Raw genomic sequence first — 20,771 nt, 5'->3', positions numbered from 1 at the left:
TTCACTGTCAATAAGAAGTGGCACAACGTGATGCATACTGCTGGGGCAAATCACACAGCCTGTCAGTCTCCACTCTCATTCCACCAGACACCCAGACATAGGCCCACAGGGAGAGAGGGGTGAGGCAGGAGAGTGCGGGAGAGTGTGTATTAGGTAGTTGTTGTGAAACTGTTAGATATTACTGCACGGTCGGAACTTGAAGCACAAGCATTTCGCTACACCCGCATTAACATCTGCTAATCATGTGTATGTGACCAATAAAATGTGATTTGATTTGATTTGAGAAGGAGGCATTGTCTTTGTCCTATTTCAGCACTGTTACCCTGTCTCTCTCCCAGCCTGTCTTGCCATCCTCTCTCTACACCTCCCTCTCTCCATCCTTTCCCCCTCTCTCTCACTCTCATCACCCTTTCATCTAGACCCTCAGAATTGTCTCTTCCAGTTTCTGTCCTAGTTTCCATCATAGAGAATACATACTAATTAGCATGCTTAGCATGCTGATTTTCATCTTCAGAAGCAGTTCTTTCGGGACATGGAGAATGCAGTGTCAGTGAACCATGCTGTGAATATTAGATCCCCCTCCATGGATGGTACTGTATGCAGACTCTCTGTGTGTCTCTCAGTCTGTCCCCAGATGTAGCGATGATCTGAGGGTGACTGGGAATGCAATTAGTGCTGTCTGATTGAAACACAGAGGGAAGCTGTGTGTGTGTGTGTGTGTGTGTGTGTGTGTGTGTGTGTGTGTGTGTGTGTGTGTGTGTGTGTGTGTGTGTGTGTGTGTGTGTGTGTGTGTGTGTGTGTGTGTGTGTGTGTGTGTGTGTGTGTGTGTGTGTGTGTGTGTGTGTGTGTGTGTGTGGTAAAGGGCAGCTCTACTGGTCCCCCAGCTGACTTTGAAGAGGCAGAGAGCTGACAGCTCCTCGCTCTGCGGCTGCACGTGTGTGGTGTTGCCATGGAGAAAGGAGAAAGGAAGGGAGGGGGACAGTTTTAGGAGAATTGTGGACCCTCCCCCCACGTCCCCTTTTGTTTTGCTCTCTTTCTAAACCCTTGATTTGTCCTGAACAGCTGAGGAAGATTAAGGGGAAATTAATCTGAAACACTGGGTTTAGTTTTTACTCTTTTATAGTCCTGAATCTGATCTGAGAGCAGCATGGTGAAACATTTCAACCTGTTGTGGTCTGTGTGAAAACAAGCAGCCCTCAGACCACCTCCTCATGTGTCTGGCATGCCTTTGGCACGGACTCACCACACCACCCACACAATCCATGGAAGGAAATAATCTGAAGATTAAGGGGAAATTGGATTTCATCTCCTCGCTGTCTGGAGTTCGTCTGTCATCTGGAGAAACGCACGTGCACACCAAACAGCCTAAACCACGTCCCTGGGATTGACTATTCCACATTCATTACACAGAATGCCAAATGAGCAGAGCAAGGCCACTGTGATATCCAATGGCTGGATGGTGGTAAGTGTGATCGTGTTTTTCCCCAGTCCTCAGAGGCTCTCTTACGGGCCTTGAATTATACATTATGTTTGTATCACCCATGCTTGGTCTGATACTTAGAAAAATAATATGTCTGTGTTTTACATTTGAATCATTTAGCTGACACTCCTATCCAGAGTGATTTACACTAGTGAGTGCATACATTTTCATACCTTTTGCTGTTGTTTGGTGCTTGTCCTCGGTGGGAATTGAACCCACAACCCTAGCATTGCAAGGGTCATGCTCTACCACCTGAGCCACACGGAACCACATAGCTTGGACCACACAGCTTGGACCATGCAGCTTAAACCACCTGTGTTAATGACTGTGTCAACTTGCTCTTGTCTTGCAAGTGTACCCAAGGAGCTGGGTTATCTTAGGTTTTACATTGAGATAATACTATTGCATGGCTTGTAGATGTACAACATGAGTACAGTCTTGAGTGAAGGAAGGTGTTGGGGTTTGGAGAACAGAAGAATAACATTAGGAAGCTAGGTGTTGTCCTGGCTATGTCTGCTGAAGACAGAAATTGTTTTTTTAATTACTTTGGTAGCTGTTCCTGGAGCTACAGAAACACGGCTTGTAGAAAATAAGCACTTAGAGAAAGCAAGCTTCAAAATAACGAAATCAAAGGAAATGGAAAAGGGGCAAAGAGAGAGAGAGCAAGAAAAGAGCACTTCAGGGTAAATCCGTGACAAATAATTCATTTCTGACCTCCTTAGCAAGTAAATTTACTAAATAAATAAGAGCTGCTTGAATGTCAAGAATGCGTTTCTGCTGCCCACAGCGTTGTGGCTCACAGGCAGCCTTGGCATCAGCACCAGCTAGGCTTTAATAAATGGCTTCTCTCTCTCCGTCGGAGCTGTTTGATGTAAGGGGAGCTTTTCTCAGTATTTAATATGTTAAGGCTGTCCCTTCATTCACTGTTTTATTTTAGATTATGTTTGGGTTTAGTCAGGCAGTCAGACAGGCAGTCAGACAGGCAGACACTAGCTGAGCTGGCTGCTTGAAATGAAGCTGAGGGCTGAGAGCTGAGAGCTGAGGGCTGAGAGCTGAGGGCTGAGAGCTGAGGGCTGAGAGCTGAGGGCTGAGAGCTGAGGGCTGAGAGCTGAGGGCTGAGAGCTGAGGGCTGAGAGCTGAGGGCTGAGAGCTGAGGGCTGAGAGCTGAGAGGGAGCTGCCTTGAGAGCAGATTGTGCCCATATATAATTCATATTGTTCATACCCTCCCACTGACTACACCAGGCAACCCCCCCTTTTTCTCTCTCTCTCACCACAGTCTCTCTCTCTTTTTTCTCTCTCTTTTCTCTTTTTTTCTCTCTTTTTCTCTCACTCTCCCTCTCACCAGGCAGGGGTGTCAGAGAGTGGTGTGGCTGGGTATTAATAGGGGCTGGATGGTGGAGGTGGCAGTACCCCTCTTTTCTTCCTGCCGCACTTTTGTAGCAGTGAGTGTGTACAATGGACAGCCAGGAAGGGGACTTTGACACTGACACTGTAGTGCTGCTCTGGATCTGTCTGTGTGACTGCAGCTGACTGTCTCGCACCTGGTAACCATGGCAGCCCTTGGCAACGGCCCTCACTTTCTCTCTCCCCGGGCGTGCTCAGAGACAGGCCTCCTCGGATGTCCTTCACACATGTGGGCAGAATACTAAGGACAGGGAGCAGAGCTTCATGCATGAGGACGAGGGGAGACAGACAGACAGACAGACAGACAGACAGACAGACAGACAGACAGACAGACAGACAGACAGACAGACAGACAGACAGACAGACAGACAGACAGACAGACAGACAGACAGACAGACAGACAGACAGACAGACAGACAGACAGACAGACAGACAGACAGACAGACAGACAGACAGACAGACAGACAGACAGGGAGACAGACAGGGAGACAGACAGGGAGACAGACAGGGAGACAGACAGGGAGACAGAACTAGGGCTGGGACTGACTGCAGGTCTACTCATTTAAATAGAACAGTAATTACTCATTTGTTTATCTGATTGAAAGCACATATTATTTTTCTGGCTCTAAACGTCTCATGAGAGCACTATTCATAATGTTTTGCGCTGGTAGTAATGACCTAGTGCTTTCTGTCTTTGTTATTTCTGTGTTTCAACTAAATCCACATTTTATGGTTAGGGACAGGAGTTTTTCCTGACTTTATGGTACAACTTGCTGCCTTACAGATTCACTTGAAAGCAGTGTCAACTCAGCAGGAACTTTTTGAGAAGCAGATAGACAAAACAGCTGGGCTGTTTATCACTGTGTTCTCCCGGGCTTCAGCAACACTGCACAACAGGGAGAGAGACAGGAAGACAGACAGGAGAGAGAGAAGAGAGAGGGACTGAGAGAGAGAGAGAGATTTAGAATAGAGAGAGCGCTGCTGGGTTTAATGCTTCTCTGTGAGAGGAGCTCAGTTTCCCCTCAACCGTCCCCTAGCTCACGCTACAATGACTACTGGATGCTACAGTACAGCTTGTACTGTGAGCTGGAATCCCCCCTCTCTTACTGTCTCACCAGGGACACTCTTACAGTACTGTGAGCTGGAATCCCCCTCTCTTACTGTCTCACCAGGGACACTCTTACAGTACTGTGGGCTGGAATCCCCCCTCTTACTGTCTCACCAGGGACACTCTTACAGTACTGTGAGCTGGAATCCCCCTCTCTTACTGTCTCACCACGGACACTCTTACAGTACTGTGAGCTGGAACACCCCCTCTCTCTTACTGTCACACCAGGGACACTCTTACAGTACTGTGAGCTGGAATCCCCCCTCTCTCTTACTGTCTCACCAGGGACACTCTTACAGTACTGTGAGCTGGAATCCCCCCTCTTACTGTCTCACCAGGGACACTCTTACAGTACTATGAGCTGGAATTCCCCCTCTCTTACTGTCTCACCAGGGACACTCTTACAGTACTGTGAGCTGGAATCCCCCTCTTACTGTCTCACCAGGGACACTCTTAAAGTACTGTGAGCTGGAATCCCCCCCCTCTTACTGTCTCACCAGGGACACTCTTACAGTACTGTGAGCTGGAATCCCCCTCTCTTACTGTCTCACCAGGGACACTCTTACAGTACTGTGCGCTGGAATCCCCCTCTCTTACTGTCTCACCAGGGACACTCTTACAGTACTGTCAGCTTGAATCCCCCTCTCTTACTGTCTCACCAGGGACACTCTTACAGTACTGTGAGCTGGAATCCCCCTCTCTTACTGTCTCACCAGGGACACTCTTACAGTACTGTGAGCTGGAATCCCCCTCTCTTATTGTCTCACCAGGGACACTCTTACAGTACTGTGAGCTGGAATCGCCCCTCTCTTACTGTCTCACCAGGGACACTCTTACAGTACTGTGAGCTGGAATCCCCCCCTCTCTTACTGTCTCACCAGGGACACTCTTACAGTACTGTGAGCTGGAATCCCCCCTCTCTTACTGTCTCACCAGGGACACTCTTACAGTACTGTGAGCTGGAATCCCCCTCTCTTAATGTCTCACCAGGGACACTCTTACAGTACTGTGAGCTGGAATCCCCCCTCTCTTACTGTCTCACCAGGGACACTCTTACAGTACTGTGAGCTGGAATCCCCCTCTCTCTTACTGTCTCACCAGGGACACTCTTACAGTACTGTGAGCTGGAATCCCCCTCTCTTACTGTCTCACCAGGGACACTCTTACAGTACTGTGAGCTGGAATCCCCCCCCTCTCTTACTGTCTCACCAGGGACACTCTTACAGTACTGTGAGCTGGAATCCCCCCTCTCTTAATGTCTCACCAGGGACACTCTTACAGTACTGTGAGCTGGAATCCCCCTCTCTTACTGTCTCACCAGGGACACTCTTACAGTACTGTGAGCTGGAATCCCCCTCTCTCTTACTGTCTCACCAGGGACACTCTTACAGTACTGTGAGCTGGAATCCCCTCTCTCTTACTGTCTCACCAGGGACACTCTTACAGTACTGTGAGCTGGAATCCCCCTCTCTTACTTACTGTCTCACCAGGGACACTCTTACAGTACTGTGAGCTGGAATCCCCCCTCTCTTACTGTCTCACCAGGGACACTCTTACAGTACTGTGAGCTGGAATCCCCCCTCTCTTACTGTCTCACCAGGGACACTCTTACAGTACTGTGAGCTGGAATCCCCCCTCTCTCTTACTGTCTCACCAGGGACACTCTTACAGTACTGTGAGCTGGAATCCCTCCCCCTCTTACTGTCTCACCAGGGACACTCTTACAGTACTGTGAGCTGGAATCCCCCCTCTCTTACTGTCTCACCAGGGACACTCTTACAGTACTGTGAGCTGGAATCCCCCCTCTCTTACTGTCTCACCAGGGACACTCTTACAGTACTCTCCTTTTACTATCTTTTCCTCTCTGCTCTCTCACTCTCTTGCTGTTTTTCTCCCTCTTTTCTTCTCTCTTTTATCTCTCTCTCCCTCTCAATCCATCTCTACCTCTCTCTCTCTCTCTCTCTCTCAATCACTCTCTACCTCCCTCTACCTACCTACCTCCCTCCTCTGCTTTTCCCTAATTCTCTGCATCAACAGGGTGTTTTCCCTCAGCAAAGGTGCCCGAGAGCAAGATAAATGCTCTGCGCCTTTTTTGATAGCAGCACATACATACATTAAGTGTGATTAAACGGCCTGCATTCCCTCCATCAAGTGTTTCCTAATGGCCTTTTTTTATGACATGATTTAGTAATAATGGACGAGCGCCACAGTCAACCTCCACTTTGTTGTTGATGTTTTGTATTACAGTATCCACATGAGAGCTGAGGCTGGTGTTTTCCTGTAAGGGCCGATGTCGGATTTAGATGCAGTATAGAGAAATAGTACTTTCCGGAACAGAAAAGATCTACTCAGACACGCATGGTAATGGTAATGACACAATGAAAACCTAGCAATTACTTATTTGTTTCTTCTGGATTTATTAAAACTATCAACACTATGCACCATGTGGTAACATGTTAGCTACAAATTGGGTTGCATTCTTTGAAGTAAGCAACAGAAAATACCCAATGATGCCACATCATTTCCTTGTAAATACCAGGCAAATCCCATAAAAGTCCCGTAAAATAAAGTGCTGCCAAGACGGTCCATAACAGGCAGGATGTGATTGATGTGAGTGTATGTTGTTGTCTGTGAGCCATGGTTTTCCTTGTGATTACAGGCCCATAGAGGGATTACATACAGTATGTATCATCACACATGCTCTAGGACTAATTGCATCTGTGAGATTAGATTACTGAGAGGTTTACCAAACCCAGCCCTCCCTCTGCCGAGTTAGTCACTGTCTCTGTCTCACAACCAATACATTGTGCCATTGTTGTCCTCCCCTGCTTGGGGAAGTTCAGTTCTTTTGACAGATTTACACAAATCCAGATTAGGAGTTTTTTTTCTAATTGTCCGCATGATCACAGTGTTTAGAGTTACACTAACAAAAATATCTTATTTTATGAAGACAATGTTTCAACCATCAGGTCTCCAAATTCAACAGAAAGGCAGGGGTTTTACTATGACCTTATGTCCGTGTGGTATTTTAACACAAAACTGTCCCCACTACTACTATTACTACTGTCACCCCATGTCCCTTAAATACCCGTAGTCTTCTCTACTGTCAACCCATGTCCCTTAAATACCCGTAGTCTTCTCTACTGTCAACCCATGTCCCTTAAATACCCGTAGTCTTCTCTACTGTCAACCCATGTCCCTTAAATACCCGTAGTCTTCTCTACTGTCAACCCATGTCCCTTAAATACCCGTAGTCTTCTCTACTGTCAACCCATGTCCCTTAAATACCCGTAGTCTTCTCTACTGTCAACCCATGTCCCTTAAATACCCGTAGTCTTCTCTACTGTCAACCCATGTCCCTTAAATACCCGTAGTCTTCTCTACTGTCAACCCATGTCCCTTAAATACCCGTAGTCTTCTCTACTGTCAACCCGTTTCCCTTAAATACCCGTAGTCTTCTCTACTGTCAACCCATGTCCCTTAAATACCCGTAGTCTTCTCTACTGTCAACCCATGTCCCTTAAATACCCGTAGTCTTCTCTACTGTCAAACCATGTCCCTTAAATACCCGTAGTCTTCTCTACTGTCAACCCATGTCCCTTAAATACCCGTAGTCTTCTCTACTGTCAAGGAAATGATCCACCACAGATGGGGATGTTCTGTGCTCCTGCCTCTCTCCTTTCTCTCATTATTCAGGAGATTATTTGGACCAGCAGGAAGTAGAGTTTGTCCAACTGTTATACGTCCTGGTGCTCTGTCTTTTGACTTGGTACACGGTTGCTCCAGAGCTAGCCTGGTAGAGGGTACAGGGTATGGAGCGGTGGCGGAGGGTATGGTCGGTGGACCCATGTGGAGTGGTGGAAATGGAGCGGTGGAGGAGGGTATGGAGCGGTGGAGGAGGGTATGGAGCTGTCAGGACCCATGGAGCGGTGGAGGAGGGTATGGAGCGGTGGAAGGGTATGGAGCGGTGGAGGAGGGTATGGAGCGGTGGAAGGGTATGGTCGGTTAAATGGACCGGTGGAGAGGGTATGGACTGTCAACCCATGTCGGTGGAAATGGAGCGGTGGAGGAGGGTCTACTGCGGTGGAGGAGGGTATGGTCGGTGGAAATGGAGCGGTGGAGGTCTTCTGGACGGTGGAGGAGGGTATGGTCGGTGGAGGAATGGACCGGTGGAGAGGGTATGGAGCGGTGGAGGAGGGTATGGACGGTGGAGGAGGGTATGGTCGGTGGAAATACCGGTGGAGGAGGGTATGGAGCGGTGGAGGAGGGTATGTCCCGGTTAAATGGACCGGTGGAGGAGGGTATGGAGCGGTGGAGGAGGGTATGGAGCGGTGGAGGACAGATGGGGATGGTTCTGTGCTCCTGCCTGGAGCGGTGGAGGAGGGTATGGAGCGGTCTCTCATGGAGCGGTGGAGGAGGGTATGGAGCGGTGGAGGAGGGTATGGAGCGGTGGTGGAGGATGGGCGGTGGAGGAGGGTATGGAGCGGTGGAGGAGGGTATGGAGCGGTCTTTGGACTTGGTACACGGGTATGGAGCGGTGGAGCCTGGTATGGAGCGGTGGAGGGGTATGGATGGCGGTGGAGGAGGGTATGGAGCGGTGGAGGAGGGTATGGAGCGGTGGAGGAGGGTATGGAGCGGTGGAGGAGGGTATGGAGCGGTGGAGGAGGGTATGGAGCGGTGGAGGAGGGTATGGAGCGGTGGAGGAGGGTATGGAGCGGTGGAGGAGGGTAGCGGTGGAGGAGGGTATGGAGCGGTGGAGGAGGGTATGGAGCGGTGGAGGAGGGTATGGAGCGGTGGAGGAGGGTATGGAGCGGTGGAGGAGGGTATGGAGTGGTGGAGGAGGGTATGGAGCGGTGGAGGAGGGTATGGAGCGGTGGAGGAGGGTATGGAGCGGTGGAGGAGGGTATGGAGCGGTGGAGGAGGGTATGGAGCGGTGGAGGAGGGTATGGAGCGGTGGAGGAGGGTATGGAGCGGTGGAGGAGGGTATGGAGCGGTGGAGGAGGGTATGGAGCGGTGGAGGAGGGTATGGAGCGGTGGAGGAGGGTATGGAGCGGTGGAGGAGGGTATGGAGCGGTGGAGGAGGGTATGGAGCGGTGGAGGAGGGTATGGAGCGGTGGAGGAGGGTATGGAGCGGTGGAGGAGGGTATGGAGCGGTGGAGGGTATGGAGGGTGGAGGAGGGTATGGAGCGGTGGAGGAGGGTATGGAGCGGTGGAGGAGGGTATGGAGCGGTGGAGGAGGGTATGGAGCGGTGGAGGAGGGTATGGAGCGGTGGAGGAGGGTATGGAGCGGTGGAGGAGGGTATGGGCGGTGGAGGGGTATGGAGCGGTGGAGGAGGGTATGGAGCGGTGGAGGAGGGTATGGAGCGGTGGAGGAGGGTATGGAGCGGTGGAGGAGGGTATGGAGCGGTGGAGGAGGGTGGAGGAGGGTATGGAGCGGTGGAGGAGGGTATGGAGCGGTGGAGGAGGGTATGGAGCGGTGGAGGAGGGTATGGAGCGGTGGAGGAGGGTATGGAGCGGTGGAGGAGGGTATGGAGCGGTGGAGGAGGGTATGGAGCAGTGGCGGAGGGTATGGAGCGGTGGAGGAGGGTATGGAGCGGTGGAGGAGGGTATGGAGCGGTGGAGGAGGGTATGGAGCGGTGGAGGAGGGTATGGAGCGGTGGAGGAGGGTATGGAGCGGTGGAGGAGGGTATGGAGCGGTGGCGGAGGGTATGGAGCGGTGGCGGAGCGGTGGAGGAGGGTATGGAGCGGTGGAGGAGGGTATGGAGCGGTGGAGGAGGGTATGGAGGAGGGTATGGAGCGGTGGAGGAGGGTATGGAGCGGTGGAGGAGGGTATGGAGCGGTGGAGGAGGGATGGAGCGGTGGAGGGTATGGAGCGGTGGATGGAGCGGTGGGAGGAGGGTATGGAGCGGTGGAGGAGGGTATGGAGCGGTGGGAGCGGTGGAGGAGGGTATGGAGCGGTGGAGGATGGAGCGGGTATGGAGCGGTGGAGGAGGGTATGGAGCGGTATGGAGCGGTGGAGGAGGGTATGGAGGGTATGGAGCGGTGGAGGAGGGTATGGAGCGGTGGCGGAGCGGTGGAGCAGTGGGCGGAGGGTATGGAAGGGTATGGAGCGGTCGGATGAGGGTATGGAGCGGTGGAGGAGGGTATGGAGCGGTGGAGGAGGGTATGGAGCGGTGGAGGAGGGTATGGAACGGTCGAGGAGGGTATGGAACGGTCGAGGAGGGTATGGAGCGGTGGAGGAGGGTATGGAGCAGTGGCGGAGGGTATGGAACGGTCGAGGAGGGTATGGAGCGGTGGAGGAGGGTATGGAGCGGTGGCGGAGGGTATGGAGCGGTGGAGGAGGGTATGGAGCGGTGGCGGAGGGTATGGAGCGGTGGAGGAGGGTATGGAGCGGTGGAGGAGGGTATGGAGCGGTGGAGGAGGGTATGGAGCGGTGGAGGAGGGTATGGAGCGGTGGAGGAGGGTATGGAGCGGTGGAGGAGGGTATGGAGCGGTGGAGGAGGGTATGGAGCGGTGGAGGAGGGTATGGAGCGGTGGCGGAGGGTGGCCATGGGCATCCGTCTGCTGTTGGTTCTGGTTCAGCAGGTTTCTGATAAGCCCTCTGATGTCCTCCCAACACGCTGTGATGTGACGCGGAAAGGAGAAAGTACGGGATTGATTTCAGTCGTTGCCATGGCAACAAATAACATGATCCTCTCCAGAAGCACACCTTAATTAGTTAAATTATTACTTTGGGTGGAGAGGAGAGAGAGGAGAGGATGGATGAAAAGAGGAGGGGTGAGGGATTTGCAAGGGAGTAGAGGAAGGATGGGAGGATGAAACAGATTTCTATTCTGCTCTTGATCACACACTTGCTTTTAAAGAGAGATTCTGTCTTTTTTTCAAGGAAATGTGACTCTACATTTTCAGGATGATGGTTTATACAGTACTGAAATGTATAAGCATATCCTATGACTGGCATGGCCTTATAGGCTTGCAAAAGATGCAGAAAGTCTAATCTATTACGGAGTCTTTTCTACGACTCTGTCAAAAGCCAACTAATTTCTCTCCACACCAAGTATCCAGGTCCGGTCTTTCCTCTCTAACCAGACCCTTTATTCTGTGTGTCCCAGACAGGGCAGCTACCCAGGCCCTGGCATGAACCTGATGGGAACAGCAGGATCTGGAGCCCCCTACAACCAGTCACCAGGCAACAACTCAGGCATAGGCACACCACAGGGTCCGCCCTACAACATGCCACCCTCAGGTAAGACCTGGATAGACCAACAAGGTATCTCACAGCAACCAGTAGTGAACAGTCTAAAAGGGTTGAGATTTAACTTGACTCTTTTATGGTCTTCAGTTTGACAGACTTCTAACAGTAGTGTTCATATCAGTGTCTATACTACAACAAACTAATCTGTTGTGTCGTTTTTAATCATCTAAGTAATAACAGAAGGTTAGGAGAGATGCCAGAGCTCTGCTTACTGTACAGCTATAAAAAAATCAATCAAGCATTTTATCTCTTGGAATGTTATGCCAGTTGGCCTAGGCGCTCCAGATTAGTGTTTTAGGAAATGTCTCAAACTGCAACAGAACTAATCCAATGCCAGAACCTGTGTGTTTGTGATGCTGTTGTTTACATTTACATTACATTTAAGTCATTTAGCAGACGCTCTTATCCAGAGCGACTTACAAATTGGTGCATTCACCTTATGACATCCAGTTGAACAGTCACTTTACAATAGTGCATCTAAATCTTTAAAGGGGGGGGGGTGAGAAGGATTACTTATCCTATCCTAGGTATTCCTTAAAGAGGTGGGGTTTCAGGTGTCTCCGGAAGGTGGTGATTGACTCCGCTGTCCTGGTGTCGTGAGGGAGTTTGTTCCACCATTGGGGGGGCCAGAGCAGCGAACAGTTTTGACTGGGCTGAGCGGGAACTGTACTTCCTCAGTGGTAGGGAGGCGAGCAGGCCAGAGGTGGATGAACGCAGTGCCCTTGTTTGGGTGTAGGGCCTGATCAGAGCCTGGAGGTACTGAGGTGCCGTTCCCCTCACAGCTCCGTAGGCAAGCACCATGGTCTTGTAGCGGATGCGAGCTTCAACTGGAAGCCAGTGGAGAGAGCGGAGGAGCGGGGTGACGTGAGAGAACTTGGGAAGGTTGAACACCAGACGGGCTGCGGCGTTCTGGATGAGTTGTAGGGGTTTAATGACACAGGCAGGGAGCCCAGCCAACAGCGAGTTGAAGTAATCCAGAAGGGAGATGACAAGTGCCTGGATTAGGACCTGCGCCGCTTCCTGTGTGAGGCAGGGTCGTACTCTGCGGATGTTGTAGAGCATGAACCTACAGGAACGGGCCACCGCCTTGATGTTAGTTGAGAACGACAGGGTGTTGTCCAGGATCACGCCAAGGTTGTTAGCGCTCTGGGAGGAGGACACAATGGAGTTGTCAACCGTGATGGCGAGATCATGGAACGGGCAGTCCTTCCCCGGGAGGAAGAGCAGCTCCGTCTTGCCGAGGTTCAGCTTGAGGTGGTGATCCGTCATCCACACTGATATGTCTGCCAGACATGCAGAGATGCGATTCGCCACCTGGTCATCAGAAGGGGGAAAGGAGAAGATTAATTGTGTGTCGTCTGCATAGCAATGATAGGAGAGACCATGTGAGGTTATGACAGAGCCAAGTGACTTGGTGTATAGCGAGAATAGGAGAGGGCCTAGAACAGAGCCCTGGGGGACACCAGTGGTGAGAGCGCGTGGTGAGGAGACAGATTCTCGCCACGCCACCTGGTAGGAGCGACCTGTCAGGTAGGACGCAATCCAAGCGTGGGCCGCGCCGGAGATGCCCAACTCGGAGAGGGTGGAGAGGAGGATCTGATGGTTCACAGTATCGAAGGCAGCCGATAGGTCTAGAAGGATGAGAGCAGAGGAGAGAGAGTTAGCTTTAGCGGTGCGGAGCGCCTCCGTGATACAGAGAAGAGCAGTCTCAGTTGAATGACTAGTCTTGAAACCTGACTGATTTGGATCAAGAAGGTCATTCTAAGAGAGATAGCGGGAGAGCTGGCCAAGGACGGCACGTTCAAGAGTTTTGGAGAGAAAAGAGAGACACAGAGAGAGAGAGAGAGTTTTGGAAGAGAGAGACAGAGAGAGAGAGAGAGAGAGACTTTTGACTTTTGGTCTTTCTTTATTGAAACATTCTTAATTCATTTAAAACTCAGCCCCCCACTCCTAAAATAAAAAATAAATAAAAATATATCATACATGTACCATACTCACCTTTCCATCTACCACATGATACAAATCACCATACACAAAAACCCTCTCCTACAACCGTATATCCAAAACATCTTCCCCAGCAATACAGACAGCCCCCCCCAACACACCATATCTCCTCAAACATCTCCACACATTTGATCATTTTATAGAACTCAAACTCAACCCTAAGGCGCGCAGAGACCATCCCATTAAACAGTAGTAAAGGGTCTGTTATCCCCCCACCTTTGACCCTGTTCCTCCTTGTTAGCCAAATAGCTATCTTTGCCTGAGCAAACAGAAAATTAAACAAAACACATTTTTCTTTCTCCTTACTCGAATACCTGTATCCCATTATAAACATCCCAACAGCAAAAACCACCCCCAACCTGTCACACAGACATTCCAACAGAGACATTAATGGCATTAACCTGGTGCACACAGAAAACACATGAATTACAGTTTCTTTCATTTGACAGAAAGGACACCCCTGCCCAATTCCCGGATCAACCCGTGCCAACCAGCTGTTAGTGGCCAGGGCTCCATGAAGAACCCTCCACTGGAGGTCCCCTGACCTCTTTGGTACTGGGGGTTTGTAGAGCGCCCTCCATCTAAAACCCACCATACTCTCCGCCCCACATACCCCCTGCCACTGATGTGCCTTCACTCCTGTTAGGCTTCTAATGCTCCTCACCTTAACGCAGAGGTTGTAGAGGGCTTTACCTCCCACCCCCTCAAACTCCCCCAGGCTCGGAGTGTTAAAATCTAACAAGTCCTCCAGACCCCCTTGCCAGTCTCCAGTCTCTGCCGTCACCTGCAGTGGCGGGAACATTGGTGGCCCCTCTCCCCCTCTCCAGCAGCCTAAGAGACGTTATTCCTGTTTGTTGCGCCAAGACCTCCGGGGTTTTCCACCCCTCCTCTCCCAGCAGTCTCAGGTCACCCAGCCTTTGTAAACCCCCTGCCATCAGTTGCCTCTGCAGGGTGGCCGACTGAACCGATCTCAAAGGGATGGCTGGGTTGTGGAAGATGGGCTCCTCCCACACCCACTGCCCAGGCTCCACACCCCCTTCTCGTGTGGGCCTTAGCAGCTGCCAGGCCCTCAGCACCGCAGAGTAAAACTCTGAGAGACCTGCTGTACTCAGCCTCTCCAGCTTCATGAGGAACAGCTGCCTGTCCAACCCTAATCCGCCAGCTCTCCTCAGCAGAGCGCATGCTGGTTCCCTCCAGCCAACATCAGTGTGGTACAGCAGTCTCTGCACCGCCTTTAGTCGGAAAGCAGCCATCCTGCTCTCCAGTTCCACCAGGCCCTGTCCTCCTTCGTGGACGGTCATGTACAAAACTGCTGCCTTCAGCCAGTGATGTCCCGACCAAAAAAAGTCCACCAGCTTGCGTTGCAGGTCTGCAAGCAGACCGGTGGGGGGGTTGAGGACAGCCAGTTTATGCCACAAGGAAGATGCCACCAGGTTGTTGATTATCAGCACCCTCCCTCTATATGACACTTGGGACAGGAGCCACCTCCACCTGGCCAGTCTTGACACCACTGCCTGTGTCAGCACCTCCCAGTTCTTGCTGACCCACCTCTCCGAGCCCAGGTACACCCCCAACACTTTAAGCCCTTCACAACCCCACTGCAAACCCCCTGGAAGCAGAGGAGGAGCCCTATCCCCCACATAACAGAGCTTTGCTCTTTCCCCAGTTTACCTTAGCTGATGAAGCTCCCTCGTACACCTTCAGACTGGTCTCTAGTTCCTGCATATCTTGCCCATCCCTGACCATCACAGAAACATAATCTGCATATGCTGAGACTGCAATTCCTGTCACCACATCCATGCCTGTCCAGCACACTCCCCGCAGTCTCCTGCGTAGCAGTCCTAAAAAAGGCTCAATGGCTAGTGTGTACAGCTGCCCAGATAGAGGGCACCCTTGTCTAATGCCCCGTCTCACCCAGACTGGCCTACTGAGCCCCCCTCCCACCTTAACCATACATGACGCCCCAGCATACAACAGCTTCACACAGGTCACAAAACTCTTCCCAAACCCAAACACAGACATCACATTAAACAGATACTCATGATCCACTCTATCAAAAACCTTCTCTTGACCTAAAGAGACCAGTCCAAAGTTCACATTAGAACCTCTCGACAAGTCCAACATGTCCCTAATCAAGAACAAGTTGTCCGTGATTGAGCGTCCCGGTACACAATATGTCTGGTCCTTGTGTATAGAGTCCAGATGGGACTTCAGTCTGTTAGAGAGGACCTTGGCAAAAATCTTGTAGTCCGCACAGAGTAATGCCACAGGCCTCCAGTTCTTAAGTTCACACAAGTCCCCTTTTTTGGGCAGGAGAGTCAGAGCCGCACGACGGCAGCTCATCGGCAACTCTCCTACCCCGACGCATTCTCGCAACACGCAAAAGAAATCCTCTCCAATTGTTCCCCAGAATTTTTTGTAAAATTCCACTGGAAGTCCATCAACCCCGGGTGCACGACCGGGGGACATCTGGTTTACTGCCTCTGCCAGTTCATGTGACAACAGAGGAATGTCCATTTCATCCCTCTGTGACCGAGAGAGCTTAGGGAGTCCTGCCAACAAGACCTGAGCACACATAGGATCACACATTTCTGCCCTATACAATTCAGTATAAAACTCCACAGTCCGCTCCCGCATCTCCCCCACCACAGAGGTCACCCGCCCATCAGACAGCCGTAGACAATGCATACCCTTGGCTTCACTGCTCTGTCTTTCCAAACCAAATAAGAAGGAGCTGGGAGCATCCATCTCCTTGAGCATGGAGAACTTAGCTCTTACAAGTGCTCCCTTTGCTTTAACCTGGAAAAAACTGCCCAGGTCCCTACGTAATTCAGCTAAGTTAGCCTGGAGGCCTACATTGCCTTGCCCCACCATCTCTACCTCCATCTCACTACTACACCGCTCTAGTTCCCCCAATACTCTCCTAGCCTCTGAGGATGAGAGAGCTGTGTACTGTTGACAGAAAAGCCAAATTTGCACTTTCCCCACATCCCACCACTGACTCAGAGACTCATACTCCTCTCTTCGCTGCCCCCATCTTTCCCAAAAAGTCTGGAAACCTGAGCAAAAAGTGGCATCTTGTAAGAGCTTTACATTGAACTTCCAATAAGATGCCTGCCGGGGCCCTGGTGAAATAGACAGCCGAGCCATGGTTATGTGGTGATCCGAAAACCCCACTGGGAGAATGGTAGCACCCAGAAGCCTATTGCTCTGATTCCTGGACATGTAAAAACGATCAAGTCGAGCTGCACTCACCCTAGCCCCAAAAACCTTCACCCACGTATACTGTCTTGTGTTTGGATGTTTAGTTCTCCAAACATCCACTAGGTCAAACTGATTAAAGATGTCCCTTAACACTCCCACTGACACTGCATGAGGCTCTTCCCCATTTCTGTCTTTTGTAAAATCCATTGTACAGTTCCAGTCACCTCCGATCACCAGCGTCTCCTCAGGCGCTACTTGTGAGAGTTCCTGTTTAAGACTCCCAAATAGAACCCCTCTTTCTCTCCCTGTGTTAGGCGCATACACATTTATAAAGACAAAACACATGTTGTTAATTTCTGCTTTAACAACAAGCAACCTACCCCTACACATCTCCTTTGAGGAGCAAATGTTTACAGCCAGACCCGGTGCAAAAAGGACTGCCACCCCTGCACTAAGATTTGTCCCATGGCTCAACACACTTGCCCCTTTCCACCAGAGCCCCCAATCAACTTCATTCACCACATCACTATGCGTCTCCTGCAGAAACAACACCTGTACTTTTTTTTGTTTCACATATTCACTCAACACACTCCTTTTTCCCGCATCTCTGGCGCCATTTATATTGAGAGAGCCGACCTGAAGAGTCTCCATAAGAAGTGGGAGAAAAGCCAGCAGAGAAATAGACCAATAGCAAAGCTCAAAAAGCCCCAGTGTCAGTAAGAAATTAAACATTTAAACAGTGTCTGAAGGTAAACCTTTACGCACTGTTGTGACCCACTTCCTCAACCTAAACTGTTTCCTGGGTGAGAGGACACCATGCCCCTCATTTCTCATAGCATGTTGTACTGATCTTACAAACTTTCTAGGATCAGGAAAAAAAGCCTCAAGATGAACTTTTTTCCCCTTAGTCTCATTCAGGAACCTTGTCAGTTCTCTCAACGTGTACTTAGACCCCTCTGGTTGACTGGCTGTCAGCTCCGGGCCAATTGAAGAGGAGTCTGAAAATAATACCTCCTCATCCTCTTCCTCAGACTCACTTTCCTCCTCTTCTCTATCTCCCACCCTGACCACCTGCCCTTTCTCTCTGGTTAGGGCCTCACCCACAGCAACAGGCAACATTTCCATGGTGCCTTTGTCCACACCCTTTTTCTTTTTCCTCTTGACACCCTCCTCCTCCCCCCCTAATCTCTTACACTTCCCCAATATACTCTCCTCATCCACTAGAATAACCTGACTAGACGCAGTATCATCTGCACCACCCTCCATAGCATGACTAGGGCCAGCCTCAGCTACACCACCCTCCATAGCATGACTAGGGCCAGCCTCAGCTATACCACCCTCCATAGCATGTCTAGGCCCAGCCTCAGCTACCCCACCATCTCTAGCCTGACTAGACCCAGCCTCTGCTTCTCCACCATCTCTAGCCTGACTAGACCCAGCCTCTACTACCCTACCATCTCTAGCCTGACTAGACCCAGCCTCTGCTTCTCCACCATCTCTAGCCTGACTAGACCCAGCCTCATCTACACCACCATCTCTAGACTGACTAGGCCCAGCCTCTGCTGTCTGCATCTCCTTACCCCCTGCATTTTGACCTCGATTTCCCCCCCTTGCGCTCGTACCCTCCCCTTGTCTATGGCCTTTATGTGGGCACGCAAAGCTCTTGTGCCCCAAATCCCCACATTCAAAACACCGTAGACTATCTGTGCTGGCAAAACCTGCATAGAGCCCCTCCCCATGCCTCACTTTAAAATGCACATTTAGCTGTTGCTCATTATTGTTCAGAAACATAAACACTTGCCTCCTGAATGAAACAACGTGCTTAACGGCATCTGCCTGAAAACCTGCTGACAGTAATCAAATCAAATCAAAATCAAATCAAATCAAATCAAATCAAATCAAATCAAATCAAATTTATTTATATAGCCCTTCGTACATCAGCTGATATCTCAAAGTGCTGTACAGAAACCCAGCCTAAAACCCCAAACAGCAAACAATGCAGGTGTAAAAGCACGGTGGCTAGGAAAAACTCCCTAGAAAGGCCAAAACCTAGGAAGAAACCTAGAGAGGAACCGGGCTATGTGGGGTGGCCAGTCCTCTTCTGGCTGTGCCGGGTAGAGATTATAACAGAAAATGACCAAGATGTTCAAATGTTCATAAATGACCAGCATGGTCAAATAATAATAAGGCAGAACAGTTGAAACTGGAGCAGCAGCACAGTCAGGTGGACTGGGGACAGCAAGGAGCCATCATGTCAGGTAGTCCTGTCCTAGGGCTCAGGTCCTCCGAGAGAGAAGAAAGAGAGAATTAGAGAGAGCATATGTGGGGTGGCCAGTCCTCTTCTGGCTGTGCCGGGTGGAGATTATAACAGAACGTGGCCAAGATGTTCAAATGTTCATAAATGACCAGCATGGTTGAATAATAGCAAGGCAGAACAGTTGAAACTGGAGCAGGAGCATGGCCAGGTGGACTGGGGACAGCAAGGAGTCCTCATGTCAGGTAGTCCTGGGACATGGTCCTAGGGCCCAGGCCAGTTGAAACTGGAGCAGCAGCATGGCCAGGTGGACTGGGGACAGCAAGGAGTCATCATGTCAGGTAGTCCTGGGGCATGGTTCTAGGGCTCAGGTCCTCCGAGAGAGAGAAAGAAGGAGAGAAGGAGAGAATTAGAGAACGCACACTTAGATTTACACAGGACACCGAATAGGACAGGAGAAGTACTCCAGATAAACAAACTGACCCTAGCCCCCCGACACATAAACTACTGCAGCATAAATACTGGAGGCTGAGACAGGAGGGGTCAGGAGACACAGTACACGGAAACCGCTAGCAAACTTACCAAAACGACTCAGCTCTTTCCTAATTTGATCATCCGTAATAAACGGAGGCAAATTTGCCACTACAACTCTTGTTGAAGGGGTAGAGAGAGGTGAAATTGACACCAACACATCCCTTACAAATATTCCGCTAGCAATTAGCCTACCGACCAAATTAGCCCTTTTCATGAACACAACCACAGCTTTGTTCATTCTAGAAGCAGAATGTATAAACTCAGCTCCTACCTGTTCACCGACCGCGAGCAGAACCTCCTCCACCTTAACTCCGTTCTCAGGAACACACCTGAACCCATGCTGTATAGACAGCGTCTCCTGCACGCTAGGCTGAGAAGCCATTGCACACACTAGACCTTGCAACCCCCAGGAACGTTACTCTGTCCTCTTCCACCCTAACTTTGAAAAAAAAACTTTGGATACCGCTAAAAACAAATATTGCATTAACCCTCCACCATAGAAAATAACATGTAAAGAATAGAATCAAGAAAGTTAGTTAGGATAGAGCTTTCCACACCAAACACTCAAACTCCAAAAACACCCAGCATGCACAGAGAGAGAGAGAGAGAGAGAGAGAGAGAGAGAGAGAGAGAGAGAGAGAGAGAGAGAGAGAGACCGACTGACCAAATGACAAGGATGGACAGAGAGAGAGACAGAAAGACAACGAGACAAAGGGAGAGTGACTGTTCTGAAGCTGGTTAATTTCCTGCAGGCAGTTCTGTTCTGTTAATTCTCTTGTTCAGTTGACCCTCCTGAGAACAGATTAATGCAGTGCATCCCTCTTCCCTGCCCTTCACCCCGCTGCGTTGTGCTAAACGCACCTCAGAGAATGCAAGTCTCTAAATGAAAAGAGCTTTCTGCGCGGCCTTACAAAACTAAATATCAGCCTGCATGACATTTGGAAGACATCAAATGAACTACAGTGCCAAGGTTCTTGAAAACTCATCTATGTTGCCCCTGGGGTGCTAAAAAAAAGCTATTCATTTCACATAGTGCTGAGCACCGAACAGAAGAGAAAAATGAAGGGACGAACCTTGGGACTCTTTGCATGTAGGGACATTTTCTTCTCAATAGGAAAATATACATTCAGTTCACACTCGAGAAGTACGTAGGGATGGGAATTGGACATTTTTTTTGACTGTTCGAGTACTCGACTGACTATAAAATCTATTTTTAGAACACAGTAATGACAAAGCAAAAACAGGTTTTTAGACATGTTTGCAAATCTATTAAAAATAAAAAACGTAAATATTACATTAGTATTCAGTATTCAGACCCTTTACTTAGTACTTTGTTGAAGCACCTTTGCCAGTGATTACAGCCTTGAGTCTTCTTGGGTATGACGCCATAAGCTTGGCACACCTGTATTTGGGGAATTTGTCCCATTCTTCTCTGCAGATCCTCTCAAGCTCTGTCAGATTGGATGCGCAGCGTTGTTGCACAGATATTTTCAGCTCTCTCCGGCTCCGGAGATGTTAGATCGGGTT

General features: G+C 50.2%; 1 protein-coding gene across 1 annotated transcript in view; it reads left to right on the top strand.

Annotated features, from left to right (window-relative positions):
* Positions 1 to 20,771, top strand: part of LOC124001207 (AT-rich interactive domain-containing protein 1B-like) — a 350,643-nt gene that overhangs the window by 290,783 nt on the left and 39,089 nt on the right. The window contains 1 exon segment of the mRNA XM_046307830.1: positions 11,106 to 11,239. Coding sequence (XP_046163786.1) covers positions 11,106 to 11,239 — 134 coding nt within the window.

This window comes from Oncorhynchus gorbuscha, linkage group LG17, assembly GCF_021184085.1.
Source record: "Oncorhynchus gorbuscha isolate QuinsamMale2020 ecotype Even-year linkage group LG17, OgorEven_v1.0, whole genome shotgun sequence".
Lineage (NCBI taxonomy): Eukaryota > Metazoa > Chordata > Actinopteri > Salmoniformes > Salmonidae > Oncorhynchus > Oncorhynchus gorbuscha.
The sequence above is the reverse complement of the archived record's forward strand: the minus strand, read 5'-3'. Positions and strand labels throughout refer to the sequence as shown.